The sequence below is a fragment of the Scyliorhinus canicula genome, chromosome 15 (genome assembly GCF_902713615.1).
Source record: "Scyliorhinus canicula chromosome 15, sScyCan1.1, whole genome shotgun sequence".
Taxonomy (NCBI): Eukaryota; Metazoa; Chordata; class Chondrichthyes; order Carcharhiniformes; family Scyliorhinidae; genus Scyliorhinus; species Scyliorhinus canicula.
Genome location: NC_052160.1, coordinates 129586705 through 129612346, shown reverse-complemented (window position 1 = coordinate 129612346; position 25642 = coordinate 129586705). Strand labels below are relative to the sequence as shown.

Sequence of the window (25642 nt, the reverse complement as noted above, 5' to 3'; positions counted from 1 at the left end):
TAGGTTAACTTCTTAAGGGCAGCACGGTAGCATTGTGGATAGCACAATTGCTTCACAGCTCCAGGGTCCCAAGTTCGATTTCGACTTGGGCCACTGTCTGTGTGGAGTCTGCACATCCTCCCCGTGACTGCGTGGGTTTCCTGCGGGTACTCCGGTTTCCTCCCACAGTCCAAAGATGTGCAGGTTGGGTGGATTGGCCATGAAAAATTGTCCAAAATTCTTTGATTAACCTAGGGCAAAAGTTCGGCGCAACATCATGGGCCGAAGGGCCTGTTCTGTGCTGTATTTCTCTATCTATCATGACGGGGCGGTCTATTACTGTGCAGTTGAGGCACAGCGTTAGATAGCAGCTGGTGGCCCGTACAAAAAACCTCAGCGAGTACTCACAGCTCCACTGAATCTGCTTTCCTGCTCCTGTCTGCGGGAATTGTTTAATCCTGGATTCACGAACACAGTCAGGTCTATTTATCAGACATTTATATTGGTGTCTCCGCTCTTCTGCGGGTGAACAGATGAGCAATTTGGGATATCATGACACTCGCTTTCATACCGCGACGTTCATGGTAAATTAAACCTTGGAACACCCCCTTAGTAGCAGGGCTAATAACAGCTCTCAGATGTAGAAATAACACAGCCGGAAATTATAGTTTGCTCTTCCAGAACCGTTAACTCCGATGAGCCCAATCCCACTGCCCCCAGATGAAACATGAACAGCGCCAAAACAGATGAGCGCCAAAAGGTCGGCGCCAAATAGTCCCATTCCCCAATTTAACATGGCCAATCCACCTAATCTGCATATCTTTGGACTGTGGGAGGAAACCACAGCACCCGGAGGAAACCCACGCAGACATGTGGAAAAAGTGCGAATTCCACAGAGACAGTGACCCGAGGCTGGAGTTGGACCCTGGTCCCTGGCGCTGTGAGGCAGCAGTGCTAGCCACTGTGCCACCGTGATGCCCATGCACGTGCCACATTCTTTACGCCCAATTAAATGTTTTTTATGTGTAGTGACTGATGTAGGGAAACTCAGAAGCGAGAATGGTGACAATTTGGTGCTCTAACTCCTCTGAACTAACAGCTGTTTCTTCTCTTTGACAGGAGTGCTCGAACTGGAATGAGTCTGAGCGGACATTTGAGTATCCATCAAAAGAGATACTGAAGCAATATCGTGTGATTGCGACCACGCTGGTAACCGCTGGAAGGTGGGTACTGAAAACAGTGTGACCTGCAGTGAGTGACCTTTCGTTGAATCGTCTCGGGGAGATGGAGGCCATTTGGCCCATTGCGCCTGTGTTGTAACTTTTGAAAGAGCTATCCCATTGTCCCACTCACTTTTTCTTTACCCAAACTCTTGAGGTTAACTCCTTAAAAGTGTTTATTCAGCTTCCCTTTGAAAGATTGTTATATTTTCTTCCATAGCCTTTCCAGGCAGTCATGTCATCATAATGTCTGTGCAGAAAAATCCTCATCCCGCCCTGAATGTCTTACCAATTGTTTAAAACAGTTTACCTCTGGCTACTGAGCCTCCTGTCAGTGGAAATAGCTTTTCTTTATTTACTCTAAACACACCCCCTCCTAATGTTGACCTTCCCCTGCCCTATCAAATCTCCTCTTCTCCAATGAGAATTTGATTTTTAATGCCATTTGCAATCTCACTTTCATAAACTGTATACCAGGAAGCATAGAGTAACAAAGCTCTGGCCGGGGCTGCATAACTATCATTGGATCCAGTACTGTTCTGGGCATCAGTGCAGTGTGTTTATCGGATGGCATGTTGCTCAGTGGTTAGCACTGGGACTGCGGCGCTGAGGACCCGGGTTCGAATCCCGGCCCTGGGTCACTGCCCGTGTGGAGTATGTTTATCCGTCTCACTGTCTAGTATCGACTGAAGCAAGTCGTGGCTGTGACTCCATTTCTCCCCATACTCCCTGAATTCCAAAGGACATGAGTGCTGGAGCTGGTGTTCCCACAAACTCCCACACTCTCCAAATCATTTCAATATTGCACCAAATCCAATCCCAATTTCCTACTCATTCTTCACCCCTGTCTAATCCCTCTCTCCAGCTGTCAACACTAACCATTTGTATTCGTTTAGCACCTTCGACATAAAACGTCGCAAACCCCTTCATAAGAACTTTATCAACAAAATTTGACACTTGAGTTAAATTAGCTATTTGGCAGATTATTTGACAGCCGTGTGTACAATTTACAGGATGCGCTGCAGGAACTCATCAAGGCTCCTGCTCCTTCCAGTCCCACAAAAGCTGCCACCCAGAACGACAAGGGCAGTAGATGCATGGGGGACACCACCATCTGGAAGTTCCCCTCCAAGCCATGCACCATCCTCGCCATTCCGTCACTGTCGCTGCGTCAAAACTGTGGGACTCCCTCCCTAACAGCACTGTGGGTGTACCTACACCACATGGACTGCAGCTCACCGTTACCTTCTCGAGGTTCAATTGGGGATGGGCAATAAAGGCTGGTCTAGCCAGCGACATCCACATTACGTGAAATAAAAGAAGACCAAAAGCTTGCTCTGGGAGGTCAGTTTTCAGGACTGTTTTGAAGCACGAGAGGTTCAGGAAGTGAATTTCAGAATTTAGGTCCCAGGCAGCTGGATGCACGGCTGCCAACAGATCAGGGCCGGGATTCTCCCCTACCCGGCGGGGCGGGGGGGGTCCCGGCATAGCGGAGTGGTGCCGTCGGCTAGGCCCGCGCCGGAGTGGTTGGCGCCACGCTGACTGGCTGCTAAGCCAGGGCCAATGGCCTTTGACGCCGGTGTCGGGGCTGGCCGATAGACCTTCGCCGGTTCGTGCATGCGTCGGTGCATCAGCGACTGCTGACGTCACCACCGCCGCATGCGCGGTAGGGGGGGTTCTCTTCCGCCTTCGCCATGGTGGAGGCCGTGGCGGCGGCGGAAGAAAAAGAGTGCCCCCACGGCACAGGCCCGCCCGACGATCGGTGGGCCCCGATCGCGGGCTAGGCCACCGTGGGGGCACCCCCCGGGGTCTGATCGCCCCGCGCCCCCCCCAGGACCCCGGGGGCCCGCTCGCGCCGCCAATCCCGCCGCCACCAGAGGTGGTTGAAACCCCGGCGGCGGGATTGGCCTCTCAGCGGCGGGACTTTAGCCCATCGCAGGCCGGAGAATCGCCGTGGGGGGCCCACCGACCCTGCGGGGGTCGGAGAATTTCGCCCCAGGTGTGTGTAAGAGGCAAGAATTGGAGGAGTGACGAGATCTCTGAGAGATGTAACGCGGAGAGATTACAGAGATAGGGAGGGGCGAGACCATGGGGCAGGTTTTAAAAAATCAAAACAATGCAAATGTTAAAATTGGGATGTTGTTGGATTGGGAGCCAGTGTAGATCAGTGAGCACAGAGGGCGATAGGGGAGCAGGACTCAATAAGAGTTAGGATTGTTGTTCAAAGTTTTGAACAAGTCCATGTGTGTAGGTACACCCACAGTGCTGTTAGGGAGGGAGATCCAGGATTTTCACCCAGTGATAGTGGAGGAATGGTGGGCTAGACAGCTGGTTTGTAATGCAGAACAAGGCCATCAGTGCGGGTTCAATTCCCGTTCCAGCTTACCTGACAGGCGCCGGAATGTGGCGACTAGGGGCTTTTCACAGTAACTTCATACTTGTGACAATAAAAGATTATTATTATAATATTTCCAAGTCGGAATGGTGGGTGGCTTTGGGTGGGGGGGGTTGCAGGTGGTGGTGTTCCCAGGTGTCTGCTGCCATTGTCCTTTTGGCAGATGGAAGATGAGAGGTTGGCTAGGAGAGTTGTAATAGTTAAACCTGATGTAACTGAGGCGTGAATGAATGGAGCAGTTATCAGCATTCGGGTTGGGCAGTAATACAGTGAGGGTGCGAATATGCGTTCTGAATCTGAACTCTGGGTCTGATGCAACACTTGAGGTTGTGAGCAGCCCGATTCAGCTCTCGTGTTGCTAGGGAGAACAGTGGAGTCGGTGGTCACGTGATGCGCTTATTGTTTAGGCTAAAGACGATGGCTTCGGTCTTGCCAATATTCAGTCAGAGGAAATGTCTCATTCCGTACTGGGTATCGGACAAGCATCCAGTGACACTGATAAAGCAGTAACCAGAGAGCAGACCCTGAATAATCCCTCATTCATGAACTCGAATTGAAAGAATTTATTTTTAAAAAAAGATTTAGAGTACCCAATTCATTTATTTCAATTAAGGGGCAATTTAGCGTGGCCAATCTACCTAACCTGCACATTTTTGGGCTGTGGAGGCGAAACCCACTCAAACACTGGGAGAATGTGTACAGTCCACACGGACAGTGACCCAGAGCCGGGATCGAACCTGGGACCTCGGCGCCGTGAGGTATTGAAGGAATTCATATCAGCCATTTGGAGAGGCTTTATGTCCGGCACATGGTGTTGGTCAAGAGCCAATCTGGTGGTGAACTGCGGTTATAAAGGTGATGCCTGCGGGTGTTTAAACACGTGGGAGAGGTGTGGGAGAAAGATGTTACATTTCGATGCTATTTACTTTATATTTTAAAACAGGTTAGCCTCTGCAAATTTCCCAGCTGGGCATTTTTCCCATGTGTTCATTGATGAGGCCGGGCACGCTGTTGAACCGGAGTGTGTCATTGCTATCGCAGGTAAGAATATGTCACCGATGGGCACCTCTGCCCCTGCTTCCTGTTCTTCAAACTCTTTGGGATTTTGATAGCGTAGATGGGGAGAAACTGTTTCCACTTTCCCGGGTGGGCAATCGGGGTGGCAAACTTAGAATATTTAGCAAAACAGCCGGGGAAGTTGAAAATTATTTTTTACGCAGAGAATCATTTTTTTTTTTTTATCCCTTTTTTTTTATAAATTTAGTGTACCCAATCATTTTTCCAATTAAGGGGCAATTTAGAGTGGCCAATCCACCTAGCTTGCACCTTCTTGGGTTGTGGGGGCGAAACCCACGCAAACACGGGGAGAATGTGCAAACTCCACACGGACAGTGACCCAGAGCCGGGATCGAACCTGGGACCTCGGCGCCGTGAGGCAGCAGTGCTACTCACTGCGCCACCGTGCTGCCCCTACGCAGAGAATCATGACCTGGTACGCACTTCCTGAAGGGGTGGCGGGAGCAGATTCAGTAGCGCTGCGGGGGGGGGGGGGGGGGGGGGGAAAAGAGCAACTCTTCTGTGATTAACTGAATAGCTCTTCCAAAGAGCTGACGTAAGCACGATGCGCCGAATGGACTCTGATTGTTTCAGTGCGATTTTATTAGATTGCATTGTCTGTTTGTTTTTTTTGTCTGCTAACTAAATGAACTCGGTAACCCGAATTCAGCAATTTGATTACCTGTTTAATTCCGGGAACCCCACGGGATGGGGAGACTTGAGAAAAAGGTGCAGGTGCAGGAGAAAGTTAACCGAATGATTCTAGTGATAAGGGCAGTAAGAATTCTATGGATAGACTGGTAAAACTGAGATTTATTTCATTTTTGCAGGTATTTGTCCAATTCTCTTTTTGAAAGTTATTATTGTGTCTCCTACCACCTTTCCGGGCAGCGCGTTCCTGATCGCAATGACTTGTGTGAAAAGAAACCAAATCTCTGTCTCCCTCCGCTTCTTTAATGACCCTCCAGGCAACAGAATCAATTCTCCGTTTCCTTATTAAAATCCCTCATGATTTTGAATGCCTCTATTCAATCTCCTCTTGACCTTCTCTGCTCTGAGAAGAATAATTGCACTCCATTCACTTCTGTGTCATCTGGTGTGACCATTTATTTTAGTTCCCCTCCCTTCCCCGCCCTCCTCCGGATAGATAAAATTCTTGGCAGGGTTGGTTTTGAAATGAATGTGCTGAGGGATATTTTTGTTTTTTTAATAAATTTAGAGTATCCAATTCATTTTCCAATTGAGGGGCAATTTAGCGTGGCCAATCCACCTAGCCTGTACATTTTTGGGTTGTGGGGGCAAAACCCACGCAAACACGGGGAGACTGTGCAAACTCCACACGGATAGTGACCCAGAACCGGGATCGAACCTGGGACCACGGCGCAGTGAGGCTACAGAGCTAACTTACCGCGCCACTGTGCTGCCCCTGAGGGTATTTAACTAGAAACCAGATGGAGGGGTAGTTAGGAGTCTTTCACCTCCTGTCAACTGGATTGGCCCAGGTGACTGGGCTCATTGTCGTCATCTCCTGCTGCGAGTTTGAAAGATCCAGTGAAACATTGAACGTTGGCAGGATCAGTCTATTTTACGAGAGTCTCTCAGCACAGGGTTAGATAGGGGCTGGTTTAGCTCACAAGGCTAAATCACTGGCTTTTCAAGCAGACCAAGCAGGCCAGCAGCACGGTTCGATTCCCGTACCAGCCTCCCCAGACAGGCGCCGGAATGTGGCGACTAGGGTCTTTTCACAGTAACTTCATTGAAGCCTACTCGTGACAATAAGCGATTTTCATTTTCAGATACAGTACCTTCTTCCAGCCCTAGAAGAGTTTGCAGTCTCGTGGTGTAGTGGCCCTGTCTCTCAGCCAGAAGCCCCCAGTTCATCCGAGAAATCTTTGTCCCTCTAACCCTGAGAAGCTTTCCCAAGTCTAGAGGCACACAAAGCACAAGCTAGTGCCTGTCTTCAATAGTTTGTCTTTTCTGGATCAGCTCGCTGGCCTGTCACTAGCGGCTTCAGGTTGAGAGGTGCCACTGTGCATCAAAAATAGCTTATCAGCAGTCCTTCTACACTTTCTGTCTGCCACAAGCATATTAGAAAGATTTACAGGTTGATAATCAACCCGTTTGACTATGTTATGGACACCCCTTCCATTGCCATCAAGTCGTGCAGTGGGACTTGAACCTGGAGCTTCTGCCCAGAGGTAGGACAGGCCGAATGTGCGATGTGATATGTAACTCTGATCGTGTGAGCACAGCAATAATTGCCCTAATTGATTTTTTTCTAAATTTTGAGGACCCAATAATTTTTTTTCAATTAAGGGGCAATTTAGCATGGCCAATCCACCTACCCTGCACATCTTTGGGTTGTGGGGGTGAGGCCCACGCAGACACTGGGAGAGTGTGCAAACTCCGATTGCCCCTAATTCAGCATTAATCTGCATTGAGTTGGCAGTCTTGCTTAGGATAGTTGATGTTATGAATATCAAATCATAGGGCAGCACGGTGGCGCAGTGGTTAGCATTGCTGCCTCACGTCACCGAGATCCCAGGTTCAATCCCGGCTCTGGGTCACTGCTCGTGTGGAGTTTGCACATTCTCCCCGTGGGTTTCGCCCCCAGCGCCCAAAGATGGGCAGGGTAGGTGAATTGGCGACACTAAATTGCCCCTTAATTGGGAAAAAATGAATTGGGCACTCTATATTTAAAAAGAACAAAATAAATGAATGCGAAATCATGCAAATAGTATGTTGGCTTTATTGCAAGCGGGTGGAGCCTAAGAGTAAGGATGTCTTGCTGCAGTTGTACAGGTCTTTGTTGAGACCACACTTGGAGCACTGTCAATACAGTTTGGATCCCCCATCCTAAATAAAGAAGGAAATGATTGCTTTGGAGAGGAGATGATGAAGTTTCACTGGATTGATTCCCACTATGAGGATTGTCCTATGAGGAGAGATTGAATGGTGCGGAGAGATTGAATGGAATGAGCCAACTCTCTCTGGAGCTTAGACAAAAAGTGAGCTTATTGAAGAATACACAGTTCTGAGAGGGTGATGATGTGCCATTTCCCCCCCTGACTGGAGAGTCTAGAACTAGGGGGCTCAGTTTCAGTATAAGTGTTTGGCCATTTAGCATTGAGCTGAGGTGAAATCTCTTCTCTCGGAGGGTTGTGAATCTTTGTAATTCTCAACCCCAAATAACTCTGGTATTGACTGCATTCAGGATCAGAGCCGGACATATTTAGACACTATCTGCATCCCTCTGGTTCCCCTCCATTCCCTTGGAGGAAAATGAGCATCACCTGCCATCTTATTGGATGGGGCAGCTGGCTCAAGAAGTTGAATGGACCACCCTGCACCCATTTTTGTTCAGCTGTCACTGGTGTAGCAGACAGCTTTTCTGAGATTGTGGCTAAGATAAATTGATGATTGCTTCTCCGCCTTTTGGCTAAGATCAAGTGTGGTATCTGCTCTGCCTTTTGGCTCCAATCTGGTTTGTGTCTCTTGTGGGGACCATGAATTGGATTCCATTTGAATTGGTTTTTGGCGTAGGCAAGGAGCTGGATTAGGGGTCCGGCCCTGTCCACACACTGCGCTCTGGCTTTGTAACTCAGAAAAAATAATTTAAAAAAAGATAAATTGATAGACCCTATAGCTTTACTCAATATCTAACCCTGTACCAGCTGGGAATGTTTGATGGAATAGTGCAAAGAGAGCTTTACTCTGTATCTAACCCTGTGCTGTACCTGTCCTGGGAGTGTTTGATGGGGACAGTGTAGAGGGAGCTTTACTCTGTATCTAACCCTGTGCTATACCTGCCCTGGGAGTGTTTGATGGGGACAGTGTAGAGGGAGCTTTACTCTGTATCTAACCCTGTGCTATACCTGCCCTGGGAGTGTTTGATGGGGACAGTGTAGAGGGAACTTTACTCTGTATCTAACCCTGTGCTATACCTGCCCTGGGAGTGTTTGATGGGGACAGTGTAGAGGGAGCTTTACTCTGTATCTAACCCCGTGCTGTACCTGTCCTGGGAGTGTTTGATGGGGACAGTGTAGAGGGAGCTTTATTCTGTATCTAACCCCGTGCTTCCCTACCGTGGGAGTGTTTGATGGGGACAGGGTAGAGGGAGCTTTACTCTGTATCTAACCCCGTGCTGTACCTGTCCTGGGAGTGTTTGATGGGGACAGTGTAGAGGGAGCTTTACTCTGTATCTAACCCCGTGCTGTACCTGTCCTGGGAGTGTTTGATGGGGACAGTGTAGAGGGAGCTTTACTCTGTATCTAACCCCGTGCTGTACCGGCCCTGGGAGTGTTTGATGGGGCAGTGTAGAGAGAGCGTTACTCTGTATCTAACCCGTGCTGTACCTGTCCTGGGAGTGTTTGATGGGGACAGTGTAGAGGGAGCTTTACTCTGTATCGAACCCTGTGCTGTACCTGTCCTGGGAGTGTTTGATGGGGCAGTGTAGAGAGAGCGTTACTCTGTATCTAACCCGTGCTGTACCTGTCCTGGGAGTGTTTGATGGGGACAGTGTAGAGGGAGCTTTACTCTGTATCTAACCCAATGCTGTATCGGTCCTGGGAGTGTTTGATGGGGACAGTGTAGAGGGAGCTTTACTCTGTATCTAACCCAATGCTGTACCTATCCTGGGAGTGTTTGATGGGGACAGTGTAGAGCGAGCTTTATTCTGTATCTAACCCCGTGCTTCCCTACCCTGGGAGTGTTTGATGGGGACAGTGTAGAGGGAGCTTCACTCTGTATCGAACCCTGTACCTGTCCCGGGAGTGTTCGATGCGGGACGATTTAGATGTGGGCCTTACTTTGTATTTAACTCTGTGCTGTATGTTTCCGGTGCATTAATGCCGATGTTTTTGGTTCAAGGGCTGCTGGATGCGATGGATTTAGAAAGCAACCGGGATGGTGGACAGCTGGTCTTGGCTGGAGATCCAAAGCAGCTGGGTCCGGTGCTGAGGTCGCCCATTGCCATCAAGCACGGACTGGGTAAGTGGCGATAGCTGTTTTTTATGTGTGTCCCTTCTTACTGCTCAAGAGGTGGAGACCTCTAACTGGGGTGAGCTGATAGAAATCTAGACGGGTGTGAAAGGGTTCGATCGAGTTTATTTTAAAACTCATTTTATTCAAAAGTTAGTTACAGCAAATAAATACCGCGGGAAACATTCTTCCCAGCAATCCACTAAATAGCTTGTACAGATTTTTCTCCTTTTTCACCCCCCGGCGACGAACAACTCCTCAAACAGGGGTCACAAATATCCCCCACCTTTTCTCAAACTCCCCTGCTGAACCCCTAGACTCATACTTTATCTTCTCTAACTGCAGGAAGTCTGACAGGTCACCCAACCATACTGCTACCCCCGGTGGCAATGCCGACCGCCACTCCAGCAAAATTCATCACCGTGCAATCAGAGAGGCGAAGGCCAAGACATCGGCCTTCCTCCTCTCCATGAGTTCCGGCTTCTCTGAAACCCCAAATATTGCCACCAAAAGGTCCGGGTCCATTCCCTGCTCCACAATCCTGGCTAAGACCACGAACACCACGCCCAGAATCCTCCCAATTTTCATAACCCTAAAGCATGTGCGCATGATTTGTTGGTCCCTGCCCACACCTCTCGCACTCATCTGCTAACCCCTGAAAGAACCCACTTATTCTGGCCCGAGTCATATGCACCCTGTGCACCACCTTAAACTGTATCAGGCTCACCCTTGCACAAGAGGAGGTCTCGTTTACCTTTCGCAGTGCCTCACTCCATACTCCCCAATTGATCTCCATTCCCAACTCCGATTCCCATTTCTCCTTGATCTTCACCACCCGCTCGCCTCCCTGCCTCCCCAGCCACATATATATATAAAGATGGGCAAACACTGAAAAAGGAACAAGAACCTCGGGAGAACCGTCATTTTGACGGACTGCACTCTACCCGCCAACGATAGCGGCACCATGTCCCACCTTTTAAATTCCTCCTCCGTCTGCTCCACCAGCCTGGTAAAATTAAGCTTATGGAGAGTCCCCCAACTCCTGGCCACCTGCACCCCCAGGTATCTGAAACTCTTCACTGCCCTCTTAAATGGGAGTCTCCCAATTCCCTCCTCCTGATCACCCGGGTGTACTACAAATACCTCACTCTTGCCTAAATTTAACTTGTAGCCCGAGAAGCCCCCAAATTCCGCTAACAGCTCCATCACCCCCGGCATTCCCCCCACTGGATCCGCCACATACAACAGCAGGTCGTCCGCGTACAGTGATACACGATGTTTCTCCCCACCCCGCACCAGACCCCTCCATCTCCCTGACTCCCTCAACGCCATAGCCAAAGGTTCAATCGCCAGTGCAAAGAGCAAGGGGGACAGGGGGCACCCCTGCCTGGTCCCACGGTAGAGCCTAAAGTACTCCGATCTCCTTCCATTGGTAACTACACTTGCCATCGGAGCCGCGTAGAGCAGCCTCACCCATTTGATGAATCCCTCCCCGAATCTGAACCGCTCCAGCACCTCCCACAGGTACCCCCACTCAACTCTATCAAACGCTTTCTCCGCATCCAGCGCCACCACTATCTCCGCCTCCCCCTCCACTGCCGGCATCATAATAACATTTAGCAGTCTCCGGACATTCGTGTTGAGCTGCCGTCCCTTGACAAATCCTGTCTGATACTCGTGTATCACCCCTGGCACACAGTCCTCTATCCTGGTGGCCAGGATCTTCGCCAGCAACTTAGCATCAACATTGAGGAGCGAGATAGGCCTGTATGATCCACACTGCAAGGGGACCTTATCCCGCTTCAGGATCAGAGAGATCAGTGCCCGCGACATCGTCGGGGGCAAAGCCCCCCCCCCCCCTCCCATGCCTCATTGAAGGCTCGCACCAACAGGGGGCCCACCAGATCCGCATACTTTTTATAAAATTCCACCGGGAACCCGTCCGGCCCCGGCGCCTTACCTGACTGCATTTGTCCAATCCCCCTGACTAGCTCCTCCAACTCTATCGGCGCCCCCAGCCCCTCTACCAGCTCCTCTTGAACCCTTGGGAAACATAGCCTGTTCATGAAGCTCTCCATCCCCCCTCTCCCCATCGGAGGTTCTGACCGGTACAGTTCCTCGTAGAAGTCCCTAAAGACCCCATTTACTTCTGCCCCCTTCTGCACTACATTCCCACCCCTATCCGTCACTCCACCAATTTCCCTAGCCGTATCTCGCCTGCGGAGCTGATGCGCCAACATCCTGCTCGCCTTCTCCCCATACTCGTATACCGCGCCCTGCGACCTCCTCCACTGTGTCTCCGCCTTTCTAGTGGTCAACAAGTCAAATGTGGCCTGCAAACTACGCCGTTCCCCCAGCAACCCCTCCTCCGGTGCCTCCGCGTATCTCCTGTCCACATCCAGGAGCTCCCTCACCAGTCTCTCCCTCTCCTTCCTCTCCCTCCTTTCCCTATGGGCCCGGATGGAGATCAGCTCCCCCCGGATCACTGCTTTCAGAGCCTCCCAGACCATCCCCACCCCGACCTCTCCCGTGTCGTTGGTATCCAGATACCCCTCAATACTTCCCCGGACCCTCCTACACACCACCTCATCAGCCAGCATCCCCACATCCAGAGCGGGTGCTGGTCCCGCGCCTCCCCCATCTCCAGATCAACCCAGTGCGGAGCATGGTCTGAAATCGCTATGGCCGAATACTCTGCATCCTGCACCTTCGGGATCAATCCCCTGCTCAGGACGAAAAAATCTATTCGGGAATAGACCCTATGGACATGGGCCCCACCAACAACTTAGCCAATACTTTCACATCCATGTTCAATAGTGATACGGGTCTATACGACCCATATTCTACTGGAGCCTTCCCTTTTTCTGGGGTATTAGTGTGATTGCTGCCTGCTTCATCGTCTCCGGCAACTCCCCCTTCTCTAGCGCTTCAGTAAACACGCCCAACAAATGTGGTGCCAGGTCCGCCGCAAAAGTCCTTATAAAATTCTGCCGGGTACCCATCCGGCCCAGAGGCTTTCCCCGACTTCATACCCCTGATACTATCCAGCATCTCCCTCAGCCCCAGGGGCTCCTCCAACGCCTGCCTCTTTGCTTCCTCCACCTGGGGAAATTCCAGCTCGTCCAGAAATCACCCTCCTGGGTCTGCCTGTAAAGTCCCTGGTAATACTCTTTAAATGCCTCATTTATCTTCCCTGGCTCTGACACCACATCCCCAGCCCCAGTCCGGATCTTCAGTATTTCCCTGGATGCTGCCTTCCTCCGCAGCTGGTGCGCCAGCATGTGGCTCGCCTTCTCCCCATACTCTTAATGCACCCCTCACCTTACGCAATTGCCCTACCGCCCTCCCCGTTGTCAACCTGTCAAATTGCCTTTGCAATTTTTTCCTCCTCGCCAATCCCTCCATGGTGGGCACCCTCGAATATTCCCTGTCTATCTCCACTATCTCGCTCCACCCTCCTTTCCTTCGCACAAACTGTAAATGAGATAATTTCTCCCCGGACCACTGCCTTCAGTGCTTCCCAACAGATTCCCGCCGGCACCTCCCCATTCTGATTGAACTCCACATAATCCCTAATCGCCAACCGCACCTTATCACAAAAACCTCCATCCGCCAACAACCCCAAGTTATACCTCCACTCCGGCCTCTGCTCTCGTCCCGTACTGAACCGAATATCCAGCCAGTGGGGTGCGTGGTCTGAGTTAACTATCCCCGCATACTCTGCCCCCTCCACCCCAACCAAAATCTCCCAACTCACTACAAAGTAATCAATCCTTGAATACACCTTATAGACGTGTGAAAAGAAGGAATACACCCTTCCCCCTGGGTTCTGAAAGCGCCATGGATCCACCAGACCCATCCTCTCCATAAGGCCCCCCCCCCCCCCCCCCCCCAGTTCCCTTGCCATTCGTACCCTACCCATCGACCTGGGGCTCGATCTATCCACCCTCGGCTCCAGGGCACAGTTAAAATCACCTCCCGTGATCAACTGGTACGTGGCCAAATCCGGGATTGCTGCCAGCAACCCCCTCATAAAACCCACATCATCCCAATTTGGGGCGTACACATTTACCAACACTACCGGTGCCCCTTCCAATACCCCACACACAATCACATAGCTCCCACCCAGATCCCTCACCTCCTTCGCACTCACAAATCCCATTTTTTTTGCTCATTAAAATCGCCACACCCCTCGATTTCATAATCCCCAAGTGAAAAACCTGCCCGACCCACCCCTTCCTTAACCTAACCTGGTCCTTCACATGGAGGTGTGTCTCATGCAAAAAAAAACAACCCCCGCTTTCAAACTCCTGAGGTGTGCGAACACCCGCAAACTTTTAACCGGCCCATTCAGTCCCCGAACGTTCCACGTTACCAACTTTACCAGAAGCTTGTGCCTCCAATCCCCTCTACCGTCCGTCAGCTTCCCCACTTAACTCCTGCCCCTTTCATTTCATTCTGTACCTAGCCTGTCCCAGATGGCCCCTTTCTTCGCCCTTGACCATGTCATCTCTCACCCCCTGCCATGTCGCAGAACCCCCCCGCTGCTTTTCCCCTTCTCCCCCCCCCCCCCCCCCCCCCCCCCACTATCACCACCACCTCACTTCCGTTCACCAGCATAACCTGCTAGCGTGGCTGCCCCTGCCCAAAGGCACATCCTGATGACCTCTCCCTCCCTCTTCCCCACCCCCCTCACTCCTCAGCTCATAGAAGAAGGCCTCCTGCTGGCCTTACCCTCCCCCACCCAAAGAAGGATTTCTCCTGAACTCCAGGTAGCCTTCTCCAAAAGCAAACAAACAGATGTTAAACACAAACAGTCCCATAAAACAGGAGGGGGGATGGGAACATCCATCCCCACATAAACTTTTCACCCCTCCAATTCCGTACAATCTCAACATTGAACAGAAACCCCCCCCCCAAAACAAAAAAAGGCGAAAATCCCCCAATCCGTACACCCACTTCAAACATGCTCCCGAACATTACATATTGCCAGCACTCCAGTTCCCAAGCATTGTCCACTCAGTTCTCCCCGAGTTTATGCTCCTTAATGAAGTCTTTGGCTGCTTCTGGGGTCTCGAAATAATACTCCCGGCCTCCGAACGTCACCCATAATTTCGCCGAGTAGAGCACCCCAAACCTGATCTGCCGCCGTGGCCTTGTTGAAACCTGCCCGCCGTTTTGCCAACTTGGCTCCGATGTCCTGCTAAATCTGGACGTTATTTCTCTCCCAGTCGCAGCTACGCTTCTCCCTGGCCCACTGTAGAATTTTCTCTTTCTCCACAAATTTATGGAGTCTCACGATCACCGCCCGCAGCAGCTCCCCAGCTCTAGGCTTTTGCCTCAGTGACCTATGCGCTCGGTCCACTTCAGGTGCCTTATCCAGCATCCCTTCTGCCACCAGTCCCGCCAGCATCCTCGAGACGTACCTCGTGGCACTTACACCTTCCACTCCTTCAGGCAGGCTCTGTCTTCTCGAGGTATTCTCCTGCTCCTCAACCTTTGCTCTCAGCGTTTTACAGCGGTTTCCTAGGAACCCCACCTCAGCCTCCAGAGCCACCACACGATCGCTGTGGTCCGTGATCACTCCTTCAATCTCCTGAATCTGTGACCCCTGCACCTCCAAACACCTCTCCATCCGCTCCAAAGTGCTCTTCAGGGGTGCCACGGCTTCCGCAATGGCCTTTGCATGACCCTCAGGCATTTCTTTCTTCTGTTTATGGAATTCCTCCTTGATAAAAGTCATCAGTTCCTGTATCTGGGGCCTTACAGCTTGCCCCTCCCCCACCTGCATGCTGGAAGAGACTGTCTGTGAAGCACAAGACTGTTTCAACTTTCCAGCCAAACCTTTGACTGTTTTCTGCCGGGTCCGGTGATCAGAAGACATACCATTCCAGGGGTAAACTACTCCTCTAACATACACCTATGTCTTTTCATGAAAATTCCACCCGTATCTGGATAAAAAGAGCCCTTTTCTGTGGCTTTGAACAGGAACAGCCCTTTATGTGACCATTCACTCCATGGTCACAAGCGGAAGTCTTCGCTAGAGTTAATGTAGGGAGGATGTTTCCACTTGTACATGGGGCCTAAACTGGAGGGAATGAATATCACTTCGTAATCCATTCAGGAGAAAGGGTTTTACCCAGAGGTCTGGTGAGAATGTGGAGCTGGCGAACACGTAGAGGAGCTGAGATGGATAAACATGGATGCATTTAAGGAAAAGCTAGATAAACACACGAGGGAGAAAGGAATAGAAGGATATGTGGATGGGATGAGATGGAGGTGCATGGAAAGGGATGTATGAGCTGATGGACTGAATGAAGTGTTCCTGTGCTGTTATATTGGATATGTTGCACATTTCACAAGCTTAGCTCCTGAACCCACCAATACTATACTCACAAGTGCAAAAACGTTGCTTTTGAAGCATTGGCTGGATGGAGGAGCTTAGCTTGGAGGTCCATTGAGTAGCATCATGCTGGTGTGTGTGCATGGCAGTGTTCACTGTCTAACCTTCATATAATCCACGTAATTTACTCCTCTTCTCTGTGTGATGACTGCACTATAATGCGGGACAAAGATCATTGAACCAGCTCACTGGCACCTTCTAGTGGCGAGTCACAGGAGGCGATCTCTGGCATTTTGTCTTTCCATTTGTAAAATGTCACGGGAGGCTTCACAGGAGCGTCGTCAGGTAAAAAGTGACACCTGAACCAAAGGAGACAGTCGAACAGATGACTGAAGGCTTTGCCAAAGTGTTAGATTTTAATCAATGTCTTGATGGAGAAGCGAGATGAAGAAAGGCCGTGAGAAATCCAGAGCTTCAGGCCGAGGAGCTAGTGGTGGAATGATTCATGTTGAAGATGATCAAGAGGCCAGAATTGGAGTGCAGAGATCTCACTGGGTAGTTGAGGTAGGGAGAGGTGAGGGTGACAATTTTAAAATAAGGGCTCAATAGTGGGAGAAAACTGAGGCCATTTAAAAAAATTTGAATGTGAATGTAATTTACAACTTCACTCTCTTTGGCTGGAGGATCGGCTTGTCGTATGTAGGTGACGGATTAAACAGTCATTTTCAATGTGTTTCAGACTTGTCTTTGTTGGAAAGGTTAATGGATACAAACACCCTTTACCAGAAGAACCCAGATTCTGACTCCTACAACCAACATTTTGTAACAAAGCTTCTCCGCAATTACAGGTGAGTTCTGTGCGAGGCCAACAAGCTGGGAGTTTGCTTCAGATGTCCATCTCCTTTTCTATCTGGGTTAGGGATCTGTTGCCATCTCCTTCCTTCCCCCTGCTTGGGTTTGATGCCAGCAGGCATTATTCACACAAGTAATCGAGACTGATGGTGTTTCCCCACCTTCCTGAGACCCCCACCCTCCGCCGCAACATTCTGCATCACCTGGTGCTCTTTCTGTCACCTCTTCCTCCATCCAACTTGTTCTCACCTGGCCAGTGTGGCACTGGGAGTATAACTCCATTGGTACTTGGAGCTTTACGCATGTTCATGATGTACAACAGTCAATGACATTGTCATTAAATAGTATAGACTCATTCAAGGGCGAAGTTAGGACTGGAAGGAGGGGGGAATAGGATGGGCGGAGGGCCATATGGAGCTGAGAAACTAACAAGGTCCCGTTGAGCTTGAATGCCCTATTTCTGTGCTTTAGATCACGAGGGGTGTGGACAGAGTAGATCGGGAGAGAAACTGTTCCCACGTTTGTGAAAGAATCGAGAATATGAGGGCACAGATTTAACGTTGTGGGCAAAAGAAGCCAAGGTGAGACGAGGGAAACCTTTTCATACAACGAGTGGTTAGGATATGGAATGCTCTGCTGGAGAGTGAGATGGAGGCAGGTTTAATTGAAGCATTCAAAAGGCAGTTATCCGAAAATGGAGAATGTACAAGGAGAAAAACGGGTGGATGGCGTGGGATGAGTTCTTTCAGACTGCCAGCGCTGACACAATGGGCCAAATGGCCTCCTTCTGCACTGTAACGATTCTGCGAAATACTTTGTATTAAAATGGGGAAGTTTTGCTGACCATGCGTTTGGCCTGTTTGAAGTTGTAAAAAGTTGCTGTGTTTGTTAGGTCACATCCCACTATCCTGGAGATTCCCAATGAGTTATTTTACGATAATGAGCTGATGACGTACGCGGATCCTTTGATCACGGAGTCTTACTGCCAGTGGCAACATTTACCAAAGAAGGTAAGTTTGACAGGTGGAAGCATTTCCCTGACGTTTGGTTCCCAGTAACACTTACTACACACACTGGGAAGGCTTGAAGCCTCTCTCCATACACTGCCACTGTTGGGTGTCCACCGAGATGTTGCTGTCGATATTTGAATTCCACTTCTGTATCTCGACTGAGTTTTCTAATGCCCTTTCTTCTCTGCAACAGGGCGAGAGAGAGACTCTTGGATGAACATCATCTCTAGTCTTGGGCGGCACGGTGGCACAGTGGTTCGCACTGCTGCCTCACAGTTCCAGGGTCCCAGGTTCAATTCGGGCCTCTGGTTTCTGTCTGTGTGGAGTTTGCACATTCTCCCCGTGTCTGCGTGGGTTTCCTCCGGTTTCCCCTCACTGTCCAAAGCAGTGCAGGTTAGGTGGACTGGCCATGCTAAATTACCCCTTTTGTGTCCAAAAGATTAGATGGGGTTACGGAGATAGGGTGGTGGTGTGGGCTTAAATAGGGTGCTCTTTCCAAGGGTCGGTGCAGACTCGATGGGCCAAATGGCCTCCTTCTGCACTGTAAATTCTATGATTCTTGAAGGTGTGTTCTTCCTCTTGCCTCTGCAAGACTCTCTTCCTCTCTCTCTCTCACATATGTTTTTGCATGTTTTCACATGCTCTCCATGGTTCTTGCTTGTCTGAACTGCCCACTCTTGTTTTATATCTGTTTCTTGCACACTTCTTTCTGTGCCCTGGTGTTAAAAATGTGGACTGGTGCTTTTACAGGACAAGAAAAAATTGAAATTCCTTTCCCTCCATTTTCTCTTTCCCCTACAAGCTTTTGAAATGCAAGCCTCTGAGTCTCTTACTCAATGATTCCTGTTTTTAATTACTCTTAATTTCTGCTTTTTGTTCTCAAATTTTGCTTTCTGGATCTTTTGAATCTCTGCTTCCTCTAATTATTTTTACATTCTGGCAGAGAAATGGGCCGCCTCCTCTTTTATTCTCACCAGGTCACCGTACCCTTTTATTCCTTGCTTTAATCTTCTCTCCCCTTTAGCATATCTATACTATTCACCTTCATTCCTGCGTGTGGTAGATAGTTCAACCTTCTCACCACTCTGATTAAAGATGTTTTTCTTAATTCTTTAATGGATTTGTGACTATCGTATACCTTTACCCTCGAGTTTTGCTCTTGCCCATGAGTGCAAACATCCTCTTTGCACCTGCCCCATCCAAATCTGATGCCAGACTGGGAGATCCTGTCTCGACTGAATTAGTGAGGGGATAGCTGGGACGAAAATGGGTCGCTTTTGTCAAAGTGAACTTTGGCCAGGCTATGCTGGCACAGGGGTGAATGGCCAAATGACCTTGTTATCATTCGATGATGGTTTGAACGATAACCATTTGAGTCAGGTGTTACGGGGCAGGGGATGCCTGCGTTGTTCCACCCCCAAGCCAATCACCATCCTGATTTGGAAATGTATCGCTGTACCTTCACTGTCGCTGGGTCAAAATCTTGTAGCTCCCTCCCTAACAGCACGGTGGGTGTACCTACACCACATGGATTGCAACGGGTCAAGATGGTGGCTCACCCACCACCTTCCCATGGGCAATTAGGGGCGGGTAATAAATGCTGGCCCGATCAGCGATGCCCGCATCCTGTGAAGGAATGAAAAGGCTATTCTTGCATGCCAGCCAGTACCCGGAGGGGAAAACGGGCCATGATTGGTGAGAAAGTTGGAAGCGGTCACTGTGTGGGGAATAATGACTGACCTCGGTCTGTGTGCATCATGCTGGCTCCAGCGGTCTGAAATCCTGACAATGAACATTTTGGACTTCTAGGATTTTCCAATAATCTTCCATGGCATTCTCGGCGAAGACCAAAGGGAAGAAAAGAGCCCGTCTTTCTTCAATGTTGACGAGATCGATAAAGTATTGTTCTACCTCAAAAAGCTGCTGACCGACCAAGGGAAGAAGGGTATTGCTAAGATTTCGCCCAAGGAAATTGGTGTGATTTCTCCTTACAGGAAACAGGTTTGGAATTTTTCATCCTTGAGGGGCGGGGGCAGAATTCTCTCTTGTCTTATTCAGACCTGTCACCTTTCTCTGTCTTCTCCTGTAACCTCACAGGCCTTTCTAACCTGACATCAGTATGTCTGTAGCAATCTCTTTCCTCACAGCTCTGTAATATTTGTTTTCGCTTTCAAGGTTTTATCCAATTCTCCTTTTTGAAAGTTACATTTGAACCTGTATCCACCGCCCTCGCTTCGGGCAGTGAATCCCAGATCACAATAATTCACTGATTTCTTTTTTTAAGTGTCACGGGTTTTCCCTGCAGCTATTTTTGTCAATTACCTTGCAACACGTTTAACATCAACAAAACAAAACATTGCACGACGCTTCACAAATGTGATCTTAAAATGGGAGGTCAAACCGAGCGAGGAGATGAGGGAAGGGGTGACGACGCTCCATCAAGGAGGCAGGATTGACGGAGGTGGATGGAGGATTGGGGCTGGAGAGGTTTCGGGAGAGACGTCCGTAGTGTGGAGCTTAGACGGCTAAAGGCACAGTCAGCCATGGTAAGGTGAAGTGAGGGAGCGTGAGCATCAGGATCACAGGAGTCCAGATTTGGAATATTGGTGTGGGACATGCGAGTGGGGGGGTGTTAAAGGAGACAGACACAGAAACAAATATATGGCTGTAACACAATCAGAAAAGAGAAGTCTGGTAATGCTGGTGGAGGGTTTGTGGTTTGGGGTATTGCGGAAGGTCAATGCCTCAACTTTGTGCACGGCTGGGGCTGATACAGCTGAAGGTAGTGTTCAGGGCGCACCTGACAAAATGAAATGAAATGAAAATCGCTTATTGTCATGAGTAGGCTTCAATGAAGTTACTGTGAAAAGCCCCTAGTCGCCACATTCCGGCGCCTGTCCGGGGAGGCTGGTACGGGAATCGAACCGTACTGCTGGCCTGCTTGGAAAGCCAGTGATTTAGCCGAGTGAGATAAACCGAATCAGCTGTTTGAGGGGGTAGAGGATGTCTGAGCGGTATGAGAGTGGTCCTGTGAGCCAAGTACATATGTTTCGGTCCTGCCTGAAGCTGGAAACGTTTTGGAGGATGGTGTTCAGCACTATCCTGGGGGTCTCGCATGTCGATATGGAGCCCGGTCCCCTGGAAGCCATGTTCGGGATGTCGGACATTCCGGAGCTACAGGCGGGTGCGGGGGAAGATGTTTCGGCCTTCGCCTCGCTGATTGCTCGCAGACTGGTCTTGTTGGGTTGGAGGTCAGCTTCTCCATCACGTGCCTCCGTGTTGGGGGGGCGGCCCTGGGGGGGGGGGGGGGGGGGGGGGGGGGGCTGCTATAGCTTTTGACTCTGGAGAAGGTGAAGTTTGTGGGGCGGAGGGCGTGGGGGGAAGAATGAGGGGTTCTACAATTGTTGGGGTTTGTTCATCGTGCACTTCGTTCGGAGAGTTAGTTACCGTTGAAGGGGAGTTTGGGGGATTTTTGTTTGGGGTTGTTTTGTATTGTAAAATTGTTGAAAATTTGCTGAATAAAAATAGTTTCCAAAAAAAAAAGAGAAATTTGGTTGACAGTATCCCTTTGACGGAGAGGAACTGAAACCATTGCCATATCCTGGCCAGAAGCTTCTAATTCGCCACCAGAAGCTCGCTTGAGAAGTACTTGCTGGCCAAGAGAAGTAATTGCCATGGAACTGGCATTTAAGGTACAGATGAACCACAAGCTAATGGTAGGCTAGACAAGAGGGACTGAATGGCTCCCTTCTGGGAGTTTCAGCTGTTAGCTGCGGGGACACCAGACGGAACTTTGGTTTGTGCTATTTCATGAAAATTTCTTTCCCCCTGAAGGTGGAGAAGATCCGAAGAGCAATAACCAAACTGGACAAGGAGCTGATGGCCATGAATGACATCAAAGAATTGAAGGTATGTTGTGTGTTCCTGGTAATGTCGTTCCTTCTGCTTTTCTATTCTCTGCAGGAATTCATGGGGTGTGGGCTTCGCTGGCTGGGCTGGCATTTGTTGACCATCCCCAATTGTCCTTGAACTGAGTGGTATTCGGAGGGGGGGGGGAGAAATTGGAGGGGGTGCAGGTGGTATTAGTAAATGTATACGTGCCAAACTGGGATGATGTGGAGTTTATAAAGAGGATGCTGGGGAAGATACCGGACCTAGATTCGCATAAGCTGGTCATGGGAGGGGACTTCAACACAGTTATTGACCCTGGTTTAGACCGGTCAAGCTCAAAAATGGGGCAGGGTGCCGGCAATGGCTAAGGAGCTAAAAGGGTTTATGGGGGAGGGGGGGGGGGGGGGGGGGGGGGGGGGGATGAACCCATGGAGATTTGGGCAGCCGAGGGTGAAGGATTTCTCCTTCTACTCTGACGTGCATAAAGTGTACTCCTGGATTGATTTCTTTATTATGAGCAGGGCTTTACTGCCTGGGGTGGTGGACACTGGGTACTCGGCGATTACAATGTCAGGCCATGCCCTGCGATGGGTTGACCTACAGGTTAGTAAAGGCAGTGATCAGCGCCCGCACTGGAGGTTAGACGTGGGGCATTTAGCGGACGAGGAGGTGTGGGAGCGGTTAAGGAAATGTATTCAGAACTACCTGGAGGTCAATGACACGGGGGTAATTTCAGCAGCGGTGGTCTGGGAGGCATTGAAGGCGGTGGTTAGAGGGGAGCTGATCTCGATACAGGCCCACAGAGAGAAGGTAGACAGGGCAGGGACGGACCGACTGGTAAAGGAGATACTACAGATCGATAGGAGGTATGCGGAGACCCCAGAGACAGGGCTTCTAAGGGAATAGAGGAGGCTACAGGTGAAGTTCGGCTTGTTAACCACAGGGAGGGCGGTGGAGCAGCTGAGAAAGGCGAGGGGGGTGATCTACGAGCACGTTGAGAAGGCCAGCAGAATGCTTGCACAACAGCTTAGAAAGAGGGAGGCGGCCAGGGAGATAGGGAAAGTAAATGATGGAGACGGGAACCTGGTGGGAGACCCAGCAGGGGTGAATAAGGCAGTTAAGGAGGCTTACAGTAGGCTGTGTGGGTCGGAACCCCCAGCGGGGCCGGAGGGGATGAGGCACTTCCTAGGGGGGCTGAAGTTCCCGAAGGTGGACGGTGAGCTGGTAGAAGGGCTGGGGTCCCAATCAAGTTGGAAGAGATAGTGGAGGGTCTGAAGCCATGCAGGAGGGTAAAGCCCTGGGGCTGGACGGGTATCCAGCGGAGTTCTACAAAACATTCTCTGGGATATTGGGGCCGTTGTTGATGAGGATGTTCAATGAGGCAAGGGGAAGAGGGGTGCTGCCCCCAATTACGTCACAGGCCACGATTTCGCTGATTCTGAAGCGGGACAAGAACCCGGAGCTGTGTGGGTCCTACAGGCCGATATCCCTGTTGAATGTGGACGCCAAACTGCTGGCCAAAATTTTGTCCTCTAGGATTTAAGATTGTGTTCTGGACGTTATTGGGGAGGACCAGACGGGGTTTGTTAATGGTAGGCAGTTGGTGTCCAATGTAAGAAGATTGTTAAATGCGATCATGATGCCCCCGGAAGGTAGGGGGTAGTGATCGCAATGGACGCAGAGAAGGCTTTTGATCGAGTAGAATGGGATTATCTGTGGGAGGTACTGGGGCAGTTTGGATTTGGACGGGGCTTTATTGACTGGGTCAGGTTACTGTATCTGGCTCCTGTGGCGAGTGTATGGACGAATAGGACGACATCGGACTATTTTAGATTACACCGGGGGATGAGGCAGGGGTGCCCCCTCTCCCCACTGTTGTTCGCGCTAGCTATAGAGCCGCTGGCAATTGCGCTGAGAGCCTCAAGGGGCTGGAAAGGGTTGGTCCAGGGGGAAGTGGAAGACAAGAGTCTCTCTTTACGCAAACGACCTGCTCCTGTATGTGTCGGACCCAGTTGGGGGGATGGAAGAAATCATGAGGATTCTGGGGGAATTTGGCCGGTTCTCGGGGTACAAACTGAATATGGGGAAAAGAAAGATATTTGTGATCGAGCAAGGGGACAGGAGAGGTGACTGGGGGAACTGCCGTTGAGAGTGGTTGGGGGAAGCTTTGGGTATCTGGGCATCCAAGTGGCGCGTGAATGGGAACGGTTACACAAACTTAATCGGGCCCGTCTGGTGGACCAAATAAAGGACGATTTTCGGAGGTGGGACGCGCTAGCTGGGAGGGTCCAGACGGTGAAGATGACAGTCCTTCCGAGATTCCTGTTTGTGTTCCAGTGTCTCCCCATCTTTATTCCGCGCTCCTTCTTTAAACGGGTTAACAAAGTTATCACCGGCTTTGGATGGGCGGGCAAGACCCCGCGAGTAAAAAGGGGGATAATTGAGCAGAGCCAGGGAGAGGGAGGGCTGGCGCTGCCAAATTTCAGGAACTATTATTGGGTGGCGAATATAGCTATGATCAGGAAGTGGGTGGTGGGGGGAGGGTTGGCACGGGAGCGTATGGAGGCGGCTCCATGCAAGGGCACCAGTTTGGGGGCATTGGTAACTGCGCCACGGTCATTCCTGCCGGCACTGTACTCCCTCAGCCCCGTGGTGGTGGCAGCTCAGAGTCTGGGGGCAATGGAGGAAGCATGTGGGAGCGGAGGGAACATCGGTCTGGCCCCCAATCTAATAACCACTGGTTTGCCCCAGGAAAGATGGACGGGGGGTTTCGGAGATGGCAAAGGGCAGGAATTGAGAGGATGAGGGATATGTTTATAGAGGGGAGCTTTCCGAGTATGAGGGAGCTGGAGGGGAAATTCGGATTGGTGAGGGAAAATGAATTTACCTGCAGGTGCGAGACTTCCTATGTAGACAGGTCTCAACCTTCCCGCTCCTACCACAAAAGGGGATTCAGGACAGGATAGTTTCCAGAGTGTAGCTGCGAGAAGGGAAGGTCTCCGACATCTATAAGGAGCTTATGGGGTCAGAGGACAGGCAGACTGAGGAGCTGAAGCGTAAATGGGAGGAGGAGTTGGAGGAGAGATACAGGATGGTCTCTGGGCGGATGCATTGAGTAGAATCAACGCGTCCACAACATGTGCCAGGCTCAGCCTGATACAGTTCAAGGTCGTTCACCGGGCTCACATGACAGTGATTCTTTGGGGTGGAAGACAGGTGTGCGGGGTGGGGGACCAGCAAACCATGCTCACATGTTCTGGGCATGTCCGAAGCTTAGGGGATTTTGGCAGGGGTTTGCAGATGTCATGTCCACGGTGTTAAAAACAAGGGTGGTGCTGAGTCCAGAGGTGGCGATTTTTGGGGTGTCAGAAGACCCGGGAATCCAGGAGGAGAAAGAGGGAGACATTCTGGCCTTTGCTTCCCTGGTAGCCCGGAGACGGATACTATTAGCTTGGAGGGACTCAAAGTCCCCGAAGCCGGAGACCTGGCTATCGGACATGGCTAGCTTTCTCTGTTTGGAGAAAATCAAGTTCGAGATGGTCACAGTTAGGGTTCGCCCGGAGGTGGCAACCGTTCGTTGACTTATTTGCAGAAAATTAATCGTCAGCAGAAGGGGGGGGGGAGGTTAGTTTATTTTACAGAGTAGGAGGTTAATAAAGGTGGGACCTGCAAGGGGGGGTAGCAGGCGTTTTTGTTTTGCACTATGTTGACAGACTTAAGTATATTGTTTATTTTGTCGTTTTTGTAAAACCAAAAAATACCTCCATGAAAAGTTTATTTTTTTAAAAAAAATTGGAGTACCCAATTATTTTATTTTTCCAATTAAGGGGCAATTTAACGTGGCCATCCACCTACCCTGCACATCTTTTTTGGGTTGTGAGGGTGAGATCCACACAGATACTGGGAGAATGTGCAA

General features: G+C 50.3%; 1 protein-coding gene and 1 non-coding gene across 3 annotated transcripts in view; both read left to right on the top strand.

Moving 5' to 3' along the window:
• Nucleotides 1-25642, top strand: part of LOC119978501 (putative helicase MOV-10) — a 95213-nt gene that overhangs the window by 62782 nt on the left and 6789 nt on the right. For both annotated transcript variants that reach the window (XM_038820176.1, XM_038820175.1), the window contains exons 12-18: nt 1099-1202; nt 4538-4635; nt 9520-9639; nt 16713-16821; nt 17718-17835; nt 19645-19836; nt 21670-21744. In XM_038820176.1, coding sequence (XP_038676104.1) covers nt 1099-1202; nt 4538-4635; nt 9520-9639; nt 16713-16821; nt 17718-17835; nt 19645-19836; nt 21670-21744 — 816 coding nt within the window. The remainder of the gene's footprint in view (nt 1-1098; nt 1203-4537; nt 4636-9519; nt 9640-16712; nt 16822-17717; nt 17836-19644; nt 19837-21669; nt 21745-25642) is intronic.
• Nucleotides 8070-8263, top strand: LOC119979146. The gene has a single exon (XR_005463652.1). It is a non-coding gene; the product is annotated as a U2 spliceosomal RNA (small nuclear RNA).